The sequence below is a fragment of the Bufo gargarizans genome, chromosome 3 (assembly GCF_014858855.1).
Source record: "Bufo gargarizans isolate SCDJY-AF-19 chromosome 3, ASM1485885v1, whole genome shotgun sequence".
NCBI lineage: Eukaryota > Metazoa > Chordata > Amphibia > Anura > Bufonidae > Bufo > Bufo gargarizans.
In genome coordinates, this window is record NC_058082.1 from 504,015,094 (window position 1) to 504,037,832 (window position 22,739).

Here is a 22,739-nt window from a genome sequence, read left to right on the forward strand (position 1 = left end):
TAATTCTCCATTGTCACAGTATTTATAGTTACCTAATCAGTATTAATTACAGTCACTCACATTGGTTGAATTGGCACATGGATACACATGTGAGCAGTAACGCCACGTCAAGGCTTCAACCCTTGTTACTGACCAGTCACACACCATGCTTTTCATTCATACGCATTTGGTATTCCAGATGTTTTGGACTACACCTCCCATAATACTTTACCAGCATGATGGGAGATGTAATTCACAGCATGTGGACAGCCTATGGGTGCCGACCTCTGAACTCGCGGTGATCACAGTACACAGGAGCAGCTCGTCACCTGTCAGATGCCCCTTCAATGCTCCCGCCAGGGCGCGGGCCTCACACATGGGCTTCTTCTTACCACTTCAGGTACTTTGTGTTCCATAGGAGAACATGCTGGTCAGAGTTGTGACACAATTTTTTTTTATTAAAATAGTTAGAGCAAATGGCAGAACAGACGCAGTGCAGCAGACGGACGGTGCACATATACACAGCAGACGGGGATTACAGAATCCAGTGAGAGACGGATTTGGTGGCAGGTGTGTCCTTCTGGATGGGGGCCGCTTCTCATCCTTCTCCAAGTGACGAGATGACTGCAGTTTCGTAGCAAAAAACATGCCATGGCATAGGAGATATAGGGAATTTTTATTATTTTTTTGTTAAAATAGGGTTGTACACATCTAACACACAGGCCACAAATATAATACACTGCCCCCCCCAAATATGCTGCACATACATCCCCCAATATACCGTACCGCACAGACAGCCCCCCCATATACTGCACAGACAGCCCCCCCCCCATATACTGCACAGACCTCCCTATATAATGAGCAGACACCCCCCCATATACTGCACAGACAGCCCCCCATATACTGCGCACACAGCCCCCCCATATACTGCGCAGACAGCCCCCCATTTAATGCGCAGACAGCCCCCCCATATACTGCGCAGACAGCCCCCCCATATACTGTGCGACATCCCCCCCATATACTGTGCGACAGCCCCCCAATACACTGCGCAGACAGCCCCCCAATACACTGCGCAGACAGCCCCCCAATACACTGCGCAGACAGCCCCCCCATACACTGCGCAGACAGCCCCCCATATACTGCGCACACAGCCCCCCCATATACTGCGCACACAGCCCCCCCATATACTGCGCACACAGCCCCCCATATACTGCGCAGACAGCCCCCCCATTTAATGTGCAGACAGCCCCCTATATACTGTGCAGACAGCCCCCCAAATATACTGTGCAGACAGCCCCCCAAATATACTGTGCAGACAGCCCCCCAAATATACTGTGCAGACAGACCCCCCCATATACTGTGCAGACAGACCCCCTATATAATAGAACCTATATATAGGAGGACAATCAGTCAAGAACCAATATGAGAATAGCTCCTGCAAAGGGTTAAAAGTGCTTTTGGCATGGATATTCATGCTTACCCTCGGCGCTTGCGCACTGGGACGTAATTTTTCCCTACCATCACATTGCGCAGGCGCGTCTCGGCTCCCAGACGCATGCGCAGGTTCCCGGCGTGCTGCTAAGTTCAGCCTTGAGATTTTCACTAGAGTGTCCTTTTGGGCATGCGCAGATGGAGAAAAGTGAGACACGCCCCCCGACGTCATCGCTCATGCGACAGGAAGTCAGAGGGTAGGGAAATCTCACGAGGTAGGGCAGTATAACGCGTCAGCGGCCGTGTGGTGAACTGACAGCATGTGAGGAAGTTAGGAAAGAATGAGACACCATCCATTTTATTATTATTATTTCTTACAGACAGGACGAAATATTTGAATATTTTTTGCAGCTGTGAATGGGACACAGAGGAAAACAGAAACAAAGAGGGGGAGATTTATTAAACTGGTATAAAGTAGAACTGGCTTAAGTTGCCCATAGCAACCAATCAGATTCCACCTTTCAGTCTTCACAGCTCCTTTGGAAAATGGAAGGAGGAATCTGATTGGTTGCTGTGGGCAACTAAGCCAGTTCTGCTGTACACTGAACAGCAGCTGAGTGCAGGCAGTCACTGGACAGGTGCATGGAGTTTGTAGCGGTTTCCTCCTGTTAGGTTAGGGCTATACGGTGACATTTATAGGAATAATAGTCAATGGTGTCAAACTGTGTCATGCTGCGACCAAGTTGGATTTTTTTGCGACTGTCGCTTTGCAGTCTCAGCATGACGCAGTGCGACACCTTTTGATTATCATTATAAAAATGTTGCACAACACGTCGCAATTAGTGTTGAGCGAACTTGTGGTTTAAGTTCGGCGTCTAAAGTTAGGTTCGGGTTATCGAAGAATCCCAATATGGATTCCAAATTCCGTTGTGGTCCGTGGAATCAAATATCTTAAAACACAAGTTCACTCAACACTAGTCGCAATGTAGTTGTACCCCTTTAGTCGCCGAGTAGCCCTAGGATATGGAAGCCAAAGTCAGGAATGAATTAAAAAAAGAAAAGTCGTATCTGTCCTCCATACGTTATCTCCTTTTATCATCCACTACTGATTTTGGCTTCCACAACTGAATGCAGAAACCCGACGGTTAACTTGGACTGGTGAGCACTGCCGACCCGAGCAGCTTTCCAAGCACTGTGCCGTACATTATATAGCGGCTGTGCTTGGTATTACAGTTCAGCCCCGTTCACTTCATGTCGGACCCCCGATCTGATATTGATGACCTATGCTGAGGATAGGTCTTCAATATAAATTCCCAGATAACACCTTTAAAAATGGGTTGTCTCACTTCAGCTAAAGGCATTTATCATGTACAGAAAGTTAATACCAGACACTTACGTATTGCGATTGTCCATATTGCCTCCTTTCCTGGCCGGATTCATTTTTCCATCACATTATACATATCCAGGATTTATGACCACCCTGCAATCCATCAGTGGTGGTTGTGCTCGCACACTATAGGAAAAAGTGCCGGCCTCTCTGGTGTCTGGGACCGCAGGGGTGCACATAGACCGGCACTTTTTCTTATACCACCGCAGCTGGATTGCAGGATAGTCATAACCATGGATACGAGCAGTGTATAATGTGATGTAAAACGAAAATTAAGCCAGCAAATATTTTTTTTAGCAGATCCTTTGTAATAAATGCCTATCTTTGTCCGCAAAATGGACAAGAATAGGACATGTTCTCTTTTTTCTGCGGGGCTACAGAACGGACATACAGATGCGGAGGGCACACTGTGCTGTCCGCACTATGGAAATCAATAGGTCATTTTCCTGTCTACAAAAAATGCAGATTGGATGCGGAGCAAAAATACAGTTGTGTGAATGGGACCTAAAAGACAGCAGATTGGCAGTGCATATGCAAATGAGCATGTTATATCACAGGATTCCATGACATCACAATCATATAAGAGAGGGTGACCTGTGTGGTCAGAGGCTACAGCAGGTATGTACTACAGCAGGTAAGTTCTCCAGCGGCCTCTATACTCACAGGACACATGGGGGGATTCATTATTACGTGACTGTGGTAGCCAGTCAATGGCCATGACTGCTCGGTTATTACAGTGCGTTCGGAAAGTCTTTCACTTTTTTCATATTTTATGCTGCGGTCTTGTGCTAAAATAAATACAAATTCTAATTTCTCCCCATTCTGCACTCAGTACCCCGTAATGACAAAGTGAAAACAGAATGTTGTAAATCTTAGCTAATTTATTGAAAAGGAAAAAACTAATATCTTGCATTGACATAAGTATTCAGACCCTTTACTCAGGACTTGGGCCTCTTGCACACGACCCCGGTGAGCGGGCCATATGTCCTGGAGGGGCATTGATCGTGCACACGGGAGCGCACAGCATTATAGATTACAATGATGCTGTGCACATCGGGCTGCCTGCTGGGCTATTGTCCCGCACTCATATGATCTTATGAATGCAGGACAATAGCCCTGCGGGCAGCCCAACGTGCACAGCATCATTGTGATCTATGATGCCGTGTGCACGATCAATGCCTCTCCGGGACATATGGACCGTATGTCTCGGAGGGCATACAGTCGTGTGCAAGAGGCCTTAGTTGAAGCACCTCTGGCAGTGATTACAGCCTCTTGTCTTGGGTGTGATGTCACAAGGTTTGCACACCTGGATTAGGGCATTTTCTACCATTCTTCTCTGCAGATCCTCTCAAGCTCTGTCAGGTTGGATGGAGATCGTCGGTGGACAGCCATTTTCAGGTCTTTCCAGAGATATTCCTTCAAGTCAGTGATCTGGCTGGGCTTCTCAAGGACATTCACAGAGTTGTCCCTAACCCACTCCTGTGTTGTCTTGGCTGCGTGCTTAGGGTCATTCTTTTGTTGGAAGACTGTTGACCCAGTCTGAGGTCCACAGCACTCTGGATCATTAAGAATATCTGTACTTTGCTCCATTCAGCTCTAGCGCAACTCTGACCAGTCTCCCTATCCAAGCTGCTAAAAAACACCCCACAGCACACGACTGTTCCATTTTTTTTGCAGTCAGAAAACCGCGGATCCGCAAAAAACGGAAGCCGCCCGTGTGCCTTCCGCAATTTGCGGAACGGAACGGGCGGCCTATTGTAGACATGCTTATTCTTGTCCGCAAAACGGACAAGAATAGGACATGCTATATTTTGCGGCCCCACCCAGGGCTTGCATACTTTTTTTGTCTGTTTTCAGTGGTGAAGTGATTTTTTTTTTTTTTGCATTAAAAGTTGCACTTTCCTGCAGACGTGACTTTTCTCAGCAAAGATGCAGCTTTTTTCTGTAAGGGTTACATAGCATCATAAATCAATATAATGCTATGTGACCCCCGGCAGCGCTGGGAGTTCAGGCTGGGAGCTGCGCTGCAGACTCGTTGCGTAACAAATGCTCATCTGCAAAGGGCCTAACAAAAACCTCTAGCAGCAGCTTATCCCCCAGAGAACAAAAGGATCAGGTATTGAAATTCAATGCACCTGATCCTTTTCTCCCTCAACATCATCCGCCTGTGGGAGAGTTGAGAGCTCCCCATACACATTTCCCCGTTTCAGACGAGCGAGTTCCATACTCCGGACTCGCAGGGTGAGTATGCAGCAGCTCCCATCCTGACCTCCCAGCACTGATGGGGTCGCATAAGATTATATTGATTTATAATGCTATGTAACCCTTAGGCTACATTCACACATCAGTATTTTTCTATAATCCGAATTTCGGTCCGTTTTTTGCGGATCCGTTGTTCCTGAAAATGTTTCCGTATGTCATCCGTTTTTTGCGGATCCGCAAAAAACGGAAACATGTATACATTTCAATAATCAAATAAAAAATGAAAAAAAAAAAATAATTGCTATGTGTTTCCAGGAACGGATTCCGCAAAAAACGGAAGACATACGGAATGACATCCGAATGTCTTCCGTTTTTTGCAGATCCATTGACTTTGTATTGTACCAGGATCTGAATTTTGCGGAAAAGAATAGGACATGTTTTATATTTAAACGGACATGCGGAACGAAACAACGGAAACGGACAGCACACATTGTGCTGTCCGATTTTTTCCAGGACCCATTGAAAATGAATGGGTCCAGATCTGGTCCTGATCTGTTCCGCAAAAAACTGAACAGATCAGGAAAGAAAAAACGGACGTGTGAATGGACCCTTAGTGTCCATTCACACGTCCATGTGTGTTTAGCGGATCCACAGATCCGCAAAACACGGACATCGGCGATGTGCGTTTCGCATTTTGCGGACCGCACATCGCCGGCACTTAATAGAAAATGCCTATTCTTGTCTGCAATTGCGGACAAGAATAGGACATGTTCTATATTTTTGGGGATCGGAATTGCGGACCCGAAAGTGCGGGTCCGCAATTCCGGATCCGGGCAGCACATCGTGCTGCCCCATAGAAATGAATGGGTCCGCAATTTTGCAGAACGAAATTGCGGACGTGTGAATGGACCTTTAGGCCCCTTTCACACGAGTGAGTTTTCCGTGTGGGTGCAATTCGTGACGTGAACGCATAGCACCCGCACTGAATCCCAACCCATTAATTTTAATGGGTCTGTGTACATGAGTGTTGTTTTTCACGCATCAGTTCTGCTTTGCGTGAAAAACGCAGCATGTTCTGTATTCTGCGTTTTTTCACGCAGCGCTGGCCCCATAGAAGTGAATTGGGCTTCAGTGAAAAACACATTGCATCCGCGCGGAAAAAACTGAACAACTGAACGCAAACGCAGGATTGCGTAGTTTTTTCTGTGCGGGTGAAATGCGTTTTGATGCGTTTTTCACGCACGTGATAAAAAAAAATGAAGGTTTACAAACAACATCTCTTAGCAACCATTAGTGAAAAACGCATTGCATCCGCATTTGCTTCCGGATACAATGCGTTTTTCACTGAAGCCCCATTCACTTCTATTGGGCCAGGGCTGCGTGAAAAAAATGCAGAATATAGAAACGCAACACAGAACTGATGTGTGAAAAAAATGCTGATGTACACAAACCCATTGAAATTAATGTGTCAGGATTCAGTGCGGGTGCTATGTGTTCACTTCACGCATTGCACCCGCGCGGAAAACTCACTCATGTGAAATTATAGTTCTGGAATGTGACCCTGTCAGTGCTGGGAGGTCAGGACGGCGCCGCTGCAAGTGCGGAGTGTGGAACTCGCTTGTCTGAAAGGGACCATTAGGCTACATGCACACGACCGTATGTGTTTTGTGGTCCGCAAATGAAAACGGATGCAATTTTTTGCGGACCCATTGAAATGAATGGGTTTGGATCCCATCTGCAAGAAAACGGAATGGACACGGAAAAAAAATACGTTCGTGTGCATGAGGCCTTAGATTGTATGTCAGTCTCTCTAAAAACAACACTAACGCTGGGTTCACACCTAGGCGTTTCTCAAACGCGCGTTTTTGTCGCGCGTTTTATGCACGTTTTTTTTAATAGTGAACGCGCGTTTGACGCGCGTTTGGGTGATTGACAGCAGTGTTGTCCAAAGAGTCTATGGCCCAAACGCGCGTCAAACGCGCCAAAAAAAGCTCCTGTACTTGTTTGAGCGTCGGGCGTTTTACAGCGCGATCGTACGCGCTGTAAAACGCCCAGGTGTGAACCCTTCCCATAGGGAATCATTGGTTCTTGCCTGTTGTGCGTTTTACAGCGCGTAGAAACGCGCTGTAAAACGCTCAGGTGTGAACCCAGCGTAATGTGCATGGGGCCTTCACTGGTAGTTATATCCTTGTCTTCCCTTAGTATATCCACGCTCACCATTTGTTTTTATCTTCTACTCTGATTACTGCTTATTAATATAATTGCAAGCTATTTCTAACCACTCTCGTGGCGATTTCAGCATGAGAGGTGTAACATGGCGGTTGTGATGGCCATGAATACTGTGAGAGGAGTATTCTGTGGAGCTCAGTGGATGGCTTGGCTGACAGCTATAAGTCTGTGTGCCTATTTTCTGCTTTTATAGTAACAGTGTTAATAGTTATATTGTATTTCAAGGTTATCCCACCAACGTGTTTAGGCCCCATTCACACGACTGTATTTTTGGTCCACACCTGATCCGCATTTATTTCAATGCGTCCACATGAAATGCAGAAAGTACACGGTGTGCTGTCTGCATCGATCGCTCCATTCCGTGGCCCCACAAAAAAATAGAGCATGTCCTACTCTTGTCTGCAAAATGAGCTCTGTGGCCTATTGAGTTCAATGGGCCCGCAAAAAATCAAACCACATGGATGCTATCTGTGTGTCATCTGTTTTTGCGGATCCATAGTTGTAAAACGTCACAGAATGGCAATGACAATTTCCTGCCACGTTTGTTTGGCAGATTGCAAAAACGGAAGTCACACGGAAGTAAAACGCACTGTTTTTGTGGCCGCGCGGAATAACTACAGATGCACAGGGGACAGAAAAACAGAATCACGGATTCGCACAGTCGTGTGCATGAGGTCTTAGGCTACAGCCACACAAGGTGAAATTTCCTGTATGCAGACTTTGCCTTGTTTCCGGCATGTTACGAGTGGATTATGCTGTGGCTCTGTGGCTGATTTCACCCTATGCATTGCAAAGGGTAAACTCTGTGGTATAAATGCCAAGCATAATCTGACATGCCGTGGAAATAAAATCTGCACCACAAGACAATTTATGCTGAATGTTTTTTCAGAAAGTGTCCAATTTGCTGGTGCTGTCAAACACTATGGATTTGCCTTGTGCAAATCTGCAGTGTATCCGTCGAATGTAGACATTCCCTTAAAGGGGTTTTCTGGGATTATCATATTAATGGGCTATCCTCAGAATAGGTCATCTATATGAGATAGACGGGAGTCCCGGCCTCCTCACAGTTTACCTGGCATACTGCTTTCATTTCATTGTGACTGCACTTGGTATTGCAGCTCAGCCTATTCACTTGAATGGGACTGAGCTGCGCCTAGGCCATGTGACCGATGAACGTGGTGTCATATGGCCTAGGAATAGGCCTAAGCACTCACAGAACACCATAGCCTCTTCATACAGCTGATTGGTGACTTCTTGGGAGTCGGACCCCTGCGGATCTCATATTGAGGACCTATTCTGAGGATAGATCACCAATATCATATTCTCAGAAAACCCTTTTAAAGGAAATCTGTCACCACGATTTTGGACTATTTTCTGCAGTAATACATGAGTAGTACTGCAGATAAGGAGTCCTGATCACCATTTTTTACATTCACACGTCCGTGTCTGTGCTCCAATCAGTGAGCAGGTGGTCAGTGATGCATCCATGATGCTGTCCGTGAAGGATCCGTGTTGGGTCAGTGTGTCTTTTTTTTTTGCTGTCCGTTTTTCACTGACCCTGCACAGCTGAAAAATAATTTTCAAAGCATCTCTTCCTAATGATCTGTGAAACACAGATGGCATCCGTGTTGCATCCCTGGCTTGACTATAATGGACCTATAGACTATATTGGTCGTGATGGATCCGTAAACACAGACAAAATAGAGCAGGCATCCGTGCTTAAAACACGGACCGTGCTACAACACTGATGTGTGAATACACGCATTAAACTGAATAGGAACGTGTGCTGTCGGGTGGAGAACACGTACAGCACACGTCCGTGGAACACTGACTTTAATTGCTGACGGCAGGGGAACAAGGGGCAGTAAAAATCGATCAGGGTTACTTATGTCTAGTACTGGTCATATATTACTGCAGATAAAACTCCCAAATCATGGTAACAGATTTCCTTTAAGGAGCAGCCCATCTGGAATTTGATTAGTTTACGTGATTTAATAGAGAATAATCACAACGGAGACATAATACACTTTAACAAGAGCATATAATTTTACAATCACATGTTCACTTTCATACAGAAAATATGAAAAATCTGCACAGTGCTAACACTGAGCATATACTGTATGGAGCAGAAACACTGAACAATGGCTCACAAGTCACAATGACACTGGGATCGTTGCGTTTGTTAATTTCCATTGTAGAACCAATACATATCAGGTACAAAGTGCCCTAATTAAAACAGCCACTAACGACATTCACGCACATATACAGTGAAGGCTGGATAATCAGATTATCTTGGACTGAAGTCAGGTTATGACATTTTTCTGCAGACTTTTATAAAAGGGATTGTCCTATGAAAATATTTTTTTTAAACCTGCACCTGGATCTGAATAGTTTTATAATTGCATGTAATGAAAAAGTTATTCAATAAAATGTATCTGTATAGCGCCACCTGCTGTTTGTTCTTTTCCTTATTCGTTGTTGACCTCAGTAACATCAATGAGGTGGACACACATGCTTGACATATACATTACAAAAAAAATAAAGAATACAAAAACGCAGCACACCATGTTCTTGTATCCTGCACAGTCCGGTAAAAAAAAGTATACTTTTTATTATAATAGTAAAAAAAAAAAAAAAAAAACATTTTTTTATTATTACAATGGTACCCTATAGTGTATGGCATCAGTCTGAGGCATCTGTTTAACGTATGCGTTTTTTGTATATGTTAAAAGGATGGAAAATACATGATGTAAATCCACCCTCAGTTCTATCCTTTAACTGCCAGCTGGATCTACTGTTAGAAGCAGAGACGGTTACATGGAGAAAGCTGCAGCAGAATGCCCCTGAGCTGTGATAGGGAGAGAGCTGCAAAATAAAGGACACGTCCCGTGGGCGGTCAGCTTGACAAAAATCTATCAGAGCAATGAATGGGGAGATCTCTGGATCCATGTGAGGTACAGGGCTGCTTCTAGCTTTGTTAGAGATTGTCATGCACCAAATGATGTCTGTTTTTTTTACGTTAATCATAGGATAACTCCTTTAAAAAAAAAAAATGGTTGCGAGTTTGAGATTGCTCAGTAGTCCTGCTTCATGATAGCATAACTGCTCCATCCTGCCACTTATAGATCTCCACACACAAGAGACCACTACATACATCTGAGCTCACGTGTACAGTACTGGACATTTGTTTGTGCCCGTCCACAAAACTGGGCACCAGATCAGTGAAACAAATTACCAGCACCATGAAAGGCCATATAATCCACAGGTAGGAACCCCCCCCCCCCCCCCCCCCAAGACATGGGGAGGAACACTTTGTTAGTAATCAGTTCTGTATAATGAAGTCTTCTGTAAGAAATGCTGGTCTTTTCCGAATGTATATGTTATTAGTAAACCTTATATAAGCCAGCTTCTCATACAGTCAGCAGTCTTTGGTGAAGATACCATGGCGATTTAGAAGAAGCCATCTTCATTCTCTCCTTGTGTTACGGCTTGCAGTGCCTGCTCCGGCATCAGGGATGGGTCGGTAAGAATGGATGTTGAGGTGCTGAGCTGACATAATGAACTCAGCACCGCTAGAAAACGAGAAATGCAGATTATTTCCTACAAATAAAAAAAACATTAGTGGGCTAAAACTATTTGCATCTGCTCCAAGTATTTTTCTCCAGGAGCTTTAATTCCTACCAGTTCTTTTTCTAATCTAAAAGCACACTGGTTTCTGGGATCCCATGGATGTGGCTCCAGAACTGGTAGCAGCTCCAGATACTACGGTGTCCTAGTGGCTTCAGGTACGTCACAGTATGACTGGTACTAGGATTTAAACCATTTTACTGGCAGCTAACAATAGGGTAAGAGCTAAATGACTCCATCATATCTTTAAAGGCAGTTTGTCACGAACCCCTCTCTCCTCTTCTTGATTGGCAGGGCCAGGCAAGAGGACGATGCAGGAACCTGGCCCTGTCCATTAATCACTGTGCCTGGTTTAACAGTAAATTTGCTGGTGAAAGACTCTCTAGCTGGGGCGGACCGGGAGTTTAAAGTGGCCCTGGAAAAAAACAGGTCCCATGTTGTAGGCGGGTCCAAAGTGAGAATCTTGCTAGAACAGTCTAGGTGTCCATTGGTGTAGGGCATACAGAATGGTAAAACCAATGGCTGCTACATCTTGAAAGGCTTGCAACGAAGAGGTGTGCATGGACCCCTACACTATGTATTTGATACAGCATGAACACTACAAATCCAGAATTGCGGTTTCCACACTCACCAGGTCTCAGTGCAGGCAGCGAGCAGTGTTGGTCCAGCCACTCCAGCGATGTCTCTCTTAAATCTGCCATACTTGCTGTAGAAACCATACGGTTGAATGATTCAAACAGTGGACGGAAAAGGATGGTAAACTATGACCAGTTAAGGAAAGCAACTAATTTGTTCTCATTTCGGCACTTCTAAGCTTAAAAGGGTTTCATAGAAGTTAATACTGATGACCAATTCTCTATAGGGTTGAGCTGTGCCATATGACCTATGAACGTGTAGTACTACTGGCCTAGGAAAAACTATACCCAAGGTGATGGCCCCCACCAATCAGATACTGATGACCTATCCATAGATCATTAGTATTAGAGTCTCAGAAAACCCCTTTAAAGGAGTTTTCCATCTCAGACAATAGGGGCATATCGATAGGATATGCCCCTATTGTCTTATAGGTGCGGGTGCCACACCCACAATGAGAACGCATGCGCAGCCGCCCTCCATTCATTTCTATGGGGCCGCCGATAATAGCCGAGCGCTGGCTCGGCTATTGCCTCTGCCATATAGAAATGAATGGGAGCATGGGCCGCACTCCCATTCACTTCTACGGGAGCAGTGGTTGGTGGTGGACGGACTCTGGGAAATCCAGGATCCTCCAGCCACAGCGTCCCCGCTTCGTTCTCGTATGTGCGGGTCCCAGCAGTGTGACCCGCACCTATCAGACAAAGGGGGCATATCCTAGCGATATGTCCCCATTGTCTGAGATGGGAATACCCCTTTAAGCTTCCAAGGTTTATCACAATCTACCTACACACTGTGATTGGATTCTAAGTTCAGGGAGTGCCTCCAGTATACACACTGATGTTGCCTTAAAGGGGTTTTCTGTCAACTTAACATTTAAAAAAGGCTTTAGGGTACTTTCACACTTGCGTTGTTGGATTCCGGCAGGCAGTTCCGTCTCCGGAACTGCCTGCCGGATATGGAAATCCGTATGCAAACGGATAGCATTTGTAGATGGATCCGGATACGGATCCGTCTCACAAATGCATTGCAATACCGGATCAGTCTCTCTGGTGTCATCCGGAAAAACGGATTTGGTATTTATTTTTTCACATTTTAAAGATCTGCACATGCGCAGACCGGGAAACCGGATCCATTTTTCCGGAACACTTGGTGCTGGATCCGGCATTAATGCATTTCAATGGAAAATAATGCCGGATCCGGCATTCCGGCAAGTGAATTTTGGACGCCATGCAGTATTTTCTCCGGCCAAATACCGTAAGGCCTCATGCACACGACCGTTGTGTGCATCCGTGTCCGTTGTTCCGTTTTCCGTGATTTTCTGCGGACCCATTGACTTTCAATGGGTCTGTTGAAAACTCGGAAAATGCACCGTTTGTCATCCATGTCCGTGATCAGTGTTTCCTGTCCGTCAAAAAAAATGACCTGTTTTTTTTGACGGACAACGGTTCGCACACCTATTCAAGTCAATGGGTCAGTGAAAAAAAAAACAGAGGCACACAAGATTCTCATCCGCGTCCGCGATCCATGTCCGTAGGCTACTTTCGCACAGACGGATCCGCAGATCCGTCTGCATAACAGCCTTTCAGATCTGAGTTTTCACATTGTGAAAACTCAGATCCGACAGTATATTCTAACACAGAGGCGTTCCCATGGTGATGGGGACGCTTCAAGTTAGAATATACTAAGAACTGTGGACATAACTGCCCCCTGCTGCCTGGCAGCACCCGATCTCTTACAGGGGGCTGTGATCCGCACAATTAACCCCTCAGGTGTGGCACCTGAGGGGTTAATTGTGCGTATCATAGCCCCCTGTAAAAGATCGGGTGCTGCCAGGCAGCAGGGGGCAGTCCCCCCTTCCTCCCCAGTTTTAAATTCATTTGTGGCCAGTGCAGCCCCCCTCCCTCCCCAGTATTAAATTCATTGGTGGCCAGTGCGGCCCCCCCTCCCTCTCTCCCTCCCCTGTATTAAATTCATTGGTGGCCAGTGCGGCCCTCCCCCCGGCCACCCCTGTATTAAATTCATTGGTGGCCAGTGTGGCCCTCCCCCCGGCCCCCCTTGTATTAAATTCATTGGTGGCCAGTGTGGCCCTCCCCCCGGCCCCCCTTGTATTAAATTCATTGGTGGCCAGTGCGGCCCCCCCTCCCCTGTATTAAATTCATTGGTGGCCAGTGCGGCCCTCCCCCCGGCCCCCCCTGTATTAAATTTATTGGTGGCCAGTGCGGCCCCCCCCTCCCTCCCCTGTATTAAATTCATTGGTGGCCACTGCGGCCTCCCCTCTCCCCCCCTAATTAAAATCCCCCCCCACCCCCCCCCCCTCATTATTGGTGGCAGCGGAGAGTTCCGATCAGAGTCCCAGTTTAATCACTGGGGCGCCGATCAGTTACCATGGCAACCAGGACGCTACTGCAGTCCTGGCTGCCATGGTTACTTAGCAATTTTAGAAGCATTATACTTACCTGCAGTGTCTGTGACCGTCCGGGTGCTCCTCCTACTGGTAAGTGACAGGTCTGTGCTATAAGCAATGCGCCGCACAGACCTTTCACTTACCAGTAGGCGGAGCGCCCGGCCGGTCACAGACAGCGCAGGTAAGTATAATGCTTCTAAAATTGCTAAGTAACCATGGCAGCCAGGACTGCAGTAGCATCCTGGTTGCCATGGTAACTGATCAGCGCCCCAGCGATTAAACTGGGACTCTGATCGGAACTCTCCACTGCCACCAATGATCTGGGGAGGGAGGGGGCCACACTGGCCAGCAATAAATTTAAATCTGGTGAGGAAGGGGGCAGTCATGTACACAGTTCTTAGTATATTCTAACTTGAAGCATCCCCATCACTATGGGAACGCCTCTGTGTTAGAATATACTGTCAGATCTGAGTTTTCACGATCTAACTGAAATCCGATGGTATATTCTAACATAGAGGCGTTGGGGACGCTTCAAGTTAAAATATACCATCGGATTGGAGAAAGCTCCGATAGGGATTCCTGACTTTACATTGAAAGTCAATGGGGGACGGATCCATTTGCAATTGCACCATATTGTGTCAATGTCAAACGGATCCTTCCCCATTGACTTGCATTGTAAGTCAGGACGGATCCGTTTGGCTTCGCACGGCCAGGCGGACACCAAAATGACTTTTTTTTTTAACTTTCCTTCATGTCTGGTGATCCTCCAAAAATCAAGGAAGACACACGGAAGAAAAAACAGACACGGATCAATGAACAACGGAACCCCGTTTTGAGGTCATGTGCATGAGGCCTAAAACTGATAAAAAAAATTCCGGTATTGAGCCCCTAGTACGGAACTCAATACTGGAAAATAATAATGCTAGTGTGAAAGTACCCTAATATGATTTACATTAAAAGCTGCAAGGGGGTTGTGTCACGGCGGACAGGAACTCAGATACACAGACAACCAAATACACAAGTGTCTAGGCTAGATGCTGGGGACAGGTCACCTCCTAGCACATCCCTGACTTCTCTCCCTATGCTGCTAAGCCCACATTCAGACCTTGATGGTAGGTATGAAGTGTCCTCGTGCCTGGACTGCAAACACCCTAGAATCCCTGAGATGGTGAAAGGGGAGAAGGGGCAGAAGACACACAAATAGCCTAGACCGCAAACAACACAAACAGAAACAAAACTTATCTGAGCTGGAACAGACAATCCTTCCTTCCTGAATCCAAGACCAGAATGAATTGTTTAACCCACACAGCCCTCTGGGATTGAAGGCAATTTAAGCCAATGACCCCACCCAGAGCACCTGAAGGAAGGCGGATCCAGCATGATTCCAAAACAAACAAAAGGTTAGACACGTGCTGCCAATCTGACAGACCTCTGCACACCATCCGAGCAGGGCATGACAGGTTGCTCAGCCTAATGTCAAAATGAAATGGGAAAAAAAAAAAATCACTCACTTGTTGATAGTCCCACTGTTCCAGTGCCATGGTTCTAGTCCTGGCTGTTTTGAGCTGAAACCACATGACCACTGTTGCACATGTGACTACTGAGGGCAGTGATTGGCCACATCAGTCACAGGGCCTTATCACTTCTGGTTGGCCGGGCATCTGAAACAGTAGGGACGGGAGCCGCTGTAATAGAACGGCAGAACTCTCAACTGTTTTTTTTTTTTTTTTTTTGGGGGGGTGGGGGGGGGGGGCACACTTGCTGACCAAATTTGATGTTATCCCACCAACCCTTATAACTTTGATAAGTTTGACTTTGAGAAATAAAAAAGTTGGATGTTGGATATATGAAGACACAAAGAAATTTAATTTGATTTTTTTTTTTACAGCTAGTAAAACATTTAAAAACTATCAGTTTGGTATTGCTGCAATCGTACTGACCCACATAATAAAGATTGTCATTATTACAGAAAAGTGAACACTGTAAGAAACCCCAAAAACGACGTTAGAATTGCATTTCTTCCCATTCTACTGTCCATCCCATCTTGATATTTAGGACATATCGATAGCACATGCCATAAATGTCTGATGGTTGTGGGCCCCACCTCAGGGACCCACTCTTATCTCCAGAATAGGATCCCACTGTGAATGGCAATCAAGACCCTCATGCTCAGCCTTTTTCTATTCATTGCTATAGGACTTCTGAAAATAGATATTTTTGGAAGTCACACAGAAATTATGGGGGAGTGACCATGCTAGGCTATCTTCAGAAGTATCATAGTAGTGAATGAAGAGGACGCTACTCATTGCGGCTTGCACTCTATTTATGACAGGGCCCAATTCTTGAGATAGGAATGGATCCCATAGTTGGGAACCACACCTATCAGACGTTTATGGCATATCCTATCGATATGCCATAAATATCCAAATGGAAAAACCCCTTTATCTATAGCGAAATGTGATTCCATGTATTGATCTATGGACCCAGAATGACTGCAAATATAGGTTTGACCTGTAAATATATGTAGACTTGTTGCTCTGGCCTGCAGCGTACTGTAAGCAGAAGAACAGAAACATTTGTAGAGTAAATAGTTTCATTTAGTAATAGTTTCAGTAGCTTATACCAGGAAGCCAACGTATAAGGATACTAGCCAAAATTTCCAGTTCTGTAGAGTTCTGCTCTGGACATAATTCTGAAACATCTGACGCATGTGCTGAAAACGTTGATGTGTTAGAGGCACCCCAGAGTCTGGAAGCTGCTGCTGGCACACACTATAATAAGGGAAGATACATACTATCTTGTCTTTTTGCATCATTATATAGTAAGCAGGTGTGTACATAGAAATCACTGGGTCCCATAGCAAGAATCTAAATTGAGCCACCATACCCCATTTATAGCCCCTCCCACTATGTGCGTGTTATATTGTGTCATCAAGGCCGACTGGGATTATAAAACAGCCCTGGCACACAAACCCCACCAACCACATATGATATTCCATAAAAATAATGGTGCGCAATGCACTTTGCGGAGGTGAGTTTTGCTCGGTCATGCCCCTATGTAAACCATCAATACAAGAAAGGAAATAAAAGTGGAATACAAAACATGCATAATCAAATGGTCAGGGACATACATTACCCTCCCCAACAGCAGCACATACCATAATGAAGCTCAAAATACCTCTAAGCAGCATCTGATACCAGCGTGCTTTGCCAATTTACCTCCCCAACTAAATACCACCTTGAAGTACAAAATACTCAGCATTATTGTCCTCGGACAACCCGTCCCCCACTGGCAGCAGCACTGTCCCCATTTAAATGTCTCACCTCTGTTTGGGAATTGCAGGACAGGCGTAGTGAGGCTGGAGTTGGAGGGCGAGAGCCTTATGGTAGAAGGTAGAATGGAGTGGGTAAAAGGAGTTGTGACGTCACAGGTCACACTTTGCCAGAGGTCAGATAGTAACAAGTATAATAAATGCAGTGTGTTACGATATGTAGTATATCCAGTAGTTTACTGATATGTGAGGTATAAAATATAATAGATGCAGTGGCTACAGATATGTAGTATATACAGCAGTGTTCTTATATGTAAGAGGTATAATAAAGGCAGTGTGTACAGATCTATAATATATACAGTAGTGTACTGATATGTGAGGTACAAGGTATAATAGATTCAGTGTGTATAGATATATAGGGGGTCATTTATTATGATCAGTATTTTAGACGCCGGTCTTAATAATCCCTGAGCTGGATACGCCGAAGTTATGTAGGGGCCCCTGGCCTCATCGTAACTTTGGCGCATCCACCAACGGTGTAAATGTAAGACAGCTTCCTTGCTGGCTTAAATTTAGACAATTTTCTACCTGCTGGCCCGTCCTCTTCCCCGTCCCCTTTTTTAGACCTGGAGTGAGTGGGGAAAAGTCACAGACAGGTTATTTGCGCCACAATCTGCAACAGATTTATGCCAGAAAACTGCCGTATATCTGATAATAAATGACCCCCATAGTATATACAGCAGTGTACTGATATGTGAGGTATGAGGTTTAATAGATTCAGTGTGTTACGATATATAGTATATACAGTGTACTGATATGTGAGGTACAAGGTATAAATTACACCTTTTACCTCATATATCAGTACACTGCTGCATAAACTATATATCTGTATATACTGCATCTATTATACCTTGTACTTCACATATCAGTACACTGCTGTATATACTATATATCTGTACATACTGCATCTATTATGCCTCCTACCTCATATACATACTGCATCTATTATGCCTCCTACCTCAGTGTACTGATGTGACTGGTAGGAGGTATACTAGATGTAGTGTGTACAGATATATAGTATATACAGCTGTGTACTGATATGTGAGGTACGAGGTATAATAGATGCAGTGTGTACAGATATATAAGGTATATACATCAGTGTACTGATATGTGAGGTACAAGGTATAAATTATACCTTTTACCTCACATATCAGTACACTGCTGCATATACTATATATCTGTACAAACTGCATCTATTATGCCTCATATACATACTGCATCTATTATGCCTCCTACCTCAGTGTACTGATGTGACTGGTAGGAGGTATACTAGATGTAGTGTGTACAGATATATAGTATATACAGCTGTGTACTGATATGTGAGGTACGAGGTATAATAGATGCAGTGTGTATACATATATGTGGTCAGTTATATATAATGGTCACTGTGTGAGGTACATGAGATAATGGTGCTTGTAACCGTTTGCGGTATTATACATGAGTGAGATATTAGTAAAAACAGGCAATATGGGGGGGGGGGCAAATGAAGAGAAAATGGGAGGACCTCCTCTTACCACTCCATTCTAGTCTCAATGGAGAGCTCATTGTGCAGTTCTTCTACAAGCTTTTGGGGGTTGAAGGACCAGTGATGATGTAATCTCAGGTCCTGGAAAATGCACCTTTCTAACCTGGGAACTACACCATTCTCTGTGCAATTCCTTTACTAGATGTACAGGACCTGTGATGACATCATCACGGGTCCTTTTGCTTTCTCCATTGATGATAGAAATTCTAGACTGGAGACGGACTGGAGCCTGTATTAAATGTAATAAGGGAGCGGGGCCTTTGGTTCACGGTAGGCCCCCCTTCCACATGGGCTCCAATAGAAGCTTTGTGGTCTGCTTCTATTTAAGGTATGCCACAGAGTTTTATGGTTTGGCCACTAAATCTACTCAGTCCAATACACTTGACCTGATTTCAGGTCATTTTTATCCCCCACTAGATGTTACTGCAAAAGTAATCAGCCAAAATAAATGCTGATAATGTGCAATCCTTAAAAACTGCCTGTACACAGATCAAAAATGTGAATACGTTCTCTATTAGACAATTTATTTATTCCATTAAAAATTCAGAATGAAAAAAAATAATTCAGCCGCTATTTTACTGATAATGGCTTCTCTGTGGTAATCCTGGGTTGTGGTGCAGTTCTATATCAGGACCCGTAATAAATATAACGATACTGCGCTCTGGGACTTTAGATATATACAGATTAATGTAAGGGTATCACAGGTTATTACAATTCAGCACCAGGGTATACACTGTATTACAAGTCTTATCTGGCTTTGCCAGTATACCTGTAGTGTGGACTCCTGTCTGTATATTGATCCTCCTGCTTGTACTCTTGTATTTGGTGCGCTGATGGGTCTTCCTGAAAATCGGAGATTGCCGATTGAATGATTATTGCTCACCGAATCCTCGATGCTGGAGTCCGGGGAATAAGATGGTTCAGGTCTCGTATGAGTCGGCGTGCAGGTTAGTGTCCCGCGAAGCTACACACTGGCCTAAACGCTAACCTGCACGCCGACTCATACGAGACCTGAACCACCTTATTCCCCGGACTCCAGCATCGAGGATTCGGTAGGCAATAATCATTCAATCGGCAATCTCCGATTTTCAGGAAGACGCATCAGCGCACCAAATACAAGAGTACAAGCAGGAGGATCAATATACAGACAGGAGTCCACACTACAGGTATACTGGCAAAGCCAGATAAGACTTGTAATACAGTGTATACCCTGGTGCTGAATTGTAATAACCTGTGATACCCTTACATTAATCTGTATATATCTAAAGTCCCAGAGCGCAGTATCGTTATATTTATTACAGTGCCTTCCTTTATGCGGCGGATCTTGCGGTTCTGCTGCGATACCGCTGCCACTATCTAGCACACTCACGGAGCGCCCTTGAAGTGTTATTTAAATTGTCTATATCAGGACCCACTTTGATGCCATACTAGTGGCATTACCTACTTGTGACATATGTGATGTCACATATCACACTTCTTTATGCTCACAGCTCCCACACATTAGCAATGAAATAGACATATTACAAATGAAGTAGATTCCCTCTTGTTTATGTTACTAATTCAGTGTCACATGAATGATCCCATTTCTCTTACCTGATGGTGTCACTGAGCTCTTGTACTTGGCAGCGCAGGCGCTGGGATTCTTCCTGTAGCTGGGCCCTTTCCTGCTGCAGTTTATAGATGTAATCAGCTGTCTTCTGCAAGATGGTGGCCTTGCTGAACTAAGAAGATCAGTATTATGTCACTGCCAAACACTGACTACAGCAAAGAAGACCTTATTCATACATGCAGTTTTGGTCAACATTTTGCATCACTGTAAGCCAAAACCAGTGTAGATCTTAAACATGGCGAAATACTGTATTACATCACAAGACAATATGACATCATAAAACAATTATGACATGATAAGACACCAAAGAGAAATTATAAGGACGGATTAGGGCATCACAAGAGATAATCGTGTCATAATGATGTGTCATATCATAATCATCATAATACATTATGACATCTAAAACATCATGACTAGAGATGAGCGAATTTCATATTTTGAAATTCGTTCACGCTTGGTTTACTGGTAAAAAGTGTTACCACGGACCATAACGCAATTCTATGACGGAATGCATAATGGAATGCCTTTAGAGCAGTGCTCCAGACAAAAAACAAATACCTAGTAGCCATTGGCTCCTGAACTGAAAAATTTAGGAGCCAAATTAAATTTTTAGTCGCCAAATCGAAACCGAATCAAAATTTTGGTATCGTGACAACGATACGCTGATCAGATCGGTGTAGGGTTGTTTCGATACCAAAATTTTTATTCGCTTTCGTCACCATAAAAAAGTATTGCGATACTCAATACCACGCAAAAAAAAAAAAAAAACACCAAAAAAAGCCGCGTGCATTTCACATTTTATGAAACGTTCGGCCCATAATAGAACAGTCCTATCCCATTTTTTGGGGGTGACAAGGTGACCAAAAAATGGCGAATCTCATGGTTTTTATTTATTTCTGTTACGGCGCTCACCGCATAGGAGATATTTTTAAATAATTTAATAGTTTGGACTTTTCGGACGCAGCGCTATGTAATATTTTATTTATTTATTGTTTATATATTTTATAAACTTAATATTTTAGGGTACTTTCACACTAGCGTTTTTCTTTTCCGGCATAGAGTTCCATTACAGGGGCTCTATACCGGAAAATAACTGATCAGGCATATCCCCATGCATTCTGAATGGAGAGTAATCCGTTCAGGATGCATCAGGATGTCTTCAGTTCAGTCATTTTGACTGATCAGGCAAAAGATAAAACCGCAGCATGCTACGGTTTTATCTCTGGCGAGAAAAACGGAAGACTTGCCTGAATGCCGGATCTGGCATGTTTCCCCATAGGATCGTATTAGTGCCAGATCCGGCATTCAGAATGCCGGATACATCCTTCCGGTCTGCGCATGCGCAAACTGGTAAAAATGTGAAAAGATACAAGACGGATCCGTCTGTCCGCATGACAAGCGGAGAGATGGATTTGTTCTTGCAATGCATTTGTGAGATGGATTCGCATCCGGATGTGTCTCACACATGCTTTCAGTCACATCCAGATCGGCGGATCCGGCAGGCAGTTCCGACGACGGAACTGCTTGCCGGATCACGCTGCCGCACGTGTGAAAGTAGCCTTAGTGTTTTTTTTTGGTTTTTTTTTACTTACTATTAGCCCCCTTAGGGGCTGGAACCCTTGTCCTATTCACCCTTAGGCCCCTTTCACATGGGCGAGATTTCTGCGCGGGCGCTATGCAAAAATCGCAAGCATCCGCAAGCAAGTGCGGATGCGGTGCGATTTGCATGCATGATTGCTAGAAAGTCTATTCACTGTGTTATTTTCCCTTATAACATGGTTATAAGGGAAAATAATAGCATTCTTTAATACAGAATGCTTAGTAGAAGGTCAATTGAGGGTTAAAAAAATAAAATAAAAATGAACTCACCTCCTCCAATTGTTCGCGTAGCTGCCGGTCTCCTGTTCTTTCTTCAGGACCTGTCAAATGGTAATGGACCATGTGATGAGCTCAGTGACGTCACCACAGGTCCTTTGACAGGTCCTGAAGAAAGAACAGGAGACCACCAGCTACGCGATCAATTGGAGGAGGTGAGTTAATTTTTTTATTGTTGGGGGAGGGGGAAAGGCGCACTGCACCACCAATGTTTATTATACCGGGGTGTTGGGGGGGCGCACTGCGCCACCAATGTTTATTATACTGGAGTGGTGGGGGGGAAAGGCGCACTGCACCACCAATGTTTATTATCCTGGGCTGTTGGGGGGGGGGGGGGGGCGCACTGCGCCACCAATGAAGATAACTGACCTGTTACTACAAATACAGGAGGTGGGTGCCGGAATCAAATAGCCGACACCCGACTTCTATGACAGGGAGCTGCGATCCGCTGCAGTTAACTCCTCAGGTACCGCACCTGAAGGGTTAATGTCACAACCAGACAGC

The 22,739-nt window shown here is 44.8% G+C and overlaps 1 protein-coding gene across 1 annotated transcript in view; it reads right to left on the reverse strand.

Annotated features, from left to right (window-relative positions):
* Positions 1–9,214: 9,214 nt before the first annotated feature.
* The window catches only part of MLXIPL (MLX interacting protein like), a 130,524-nt gene continuing 116,999 nt past the window's right edge, over positions 9,215–22,739 (reverse strand). The window contains exons 14-17 of the mRNA XM_044287059.1: positions 20,345–20,472; positions 16,543–16,666; positions 11,487–11,616; positions 9,215–10,800 (exon numbers count right to left, since the gene is read on the reverse strand). Coding sequence (XP_044142994.1) covers positions 10,679–10,800; positions 11,487–11,616; positions 16,543–16,666; positions 20,345–20,472 — 504 coding nt within the window. The 3' untranslated portion in view covers positions 9,215–10,678. The remainder of the gene's footprint in view (positions 10,801–11,486; positions 11,617–16,542; positions 16,667–20,344; positions 20,473–22,739) is intronic.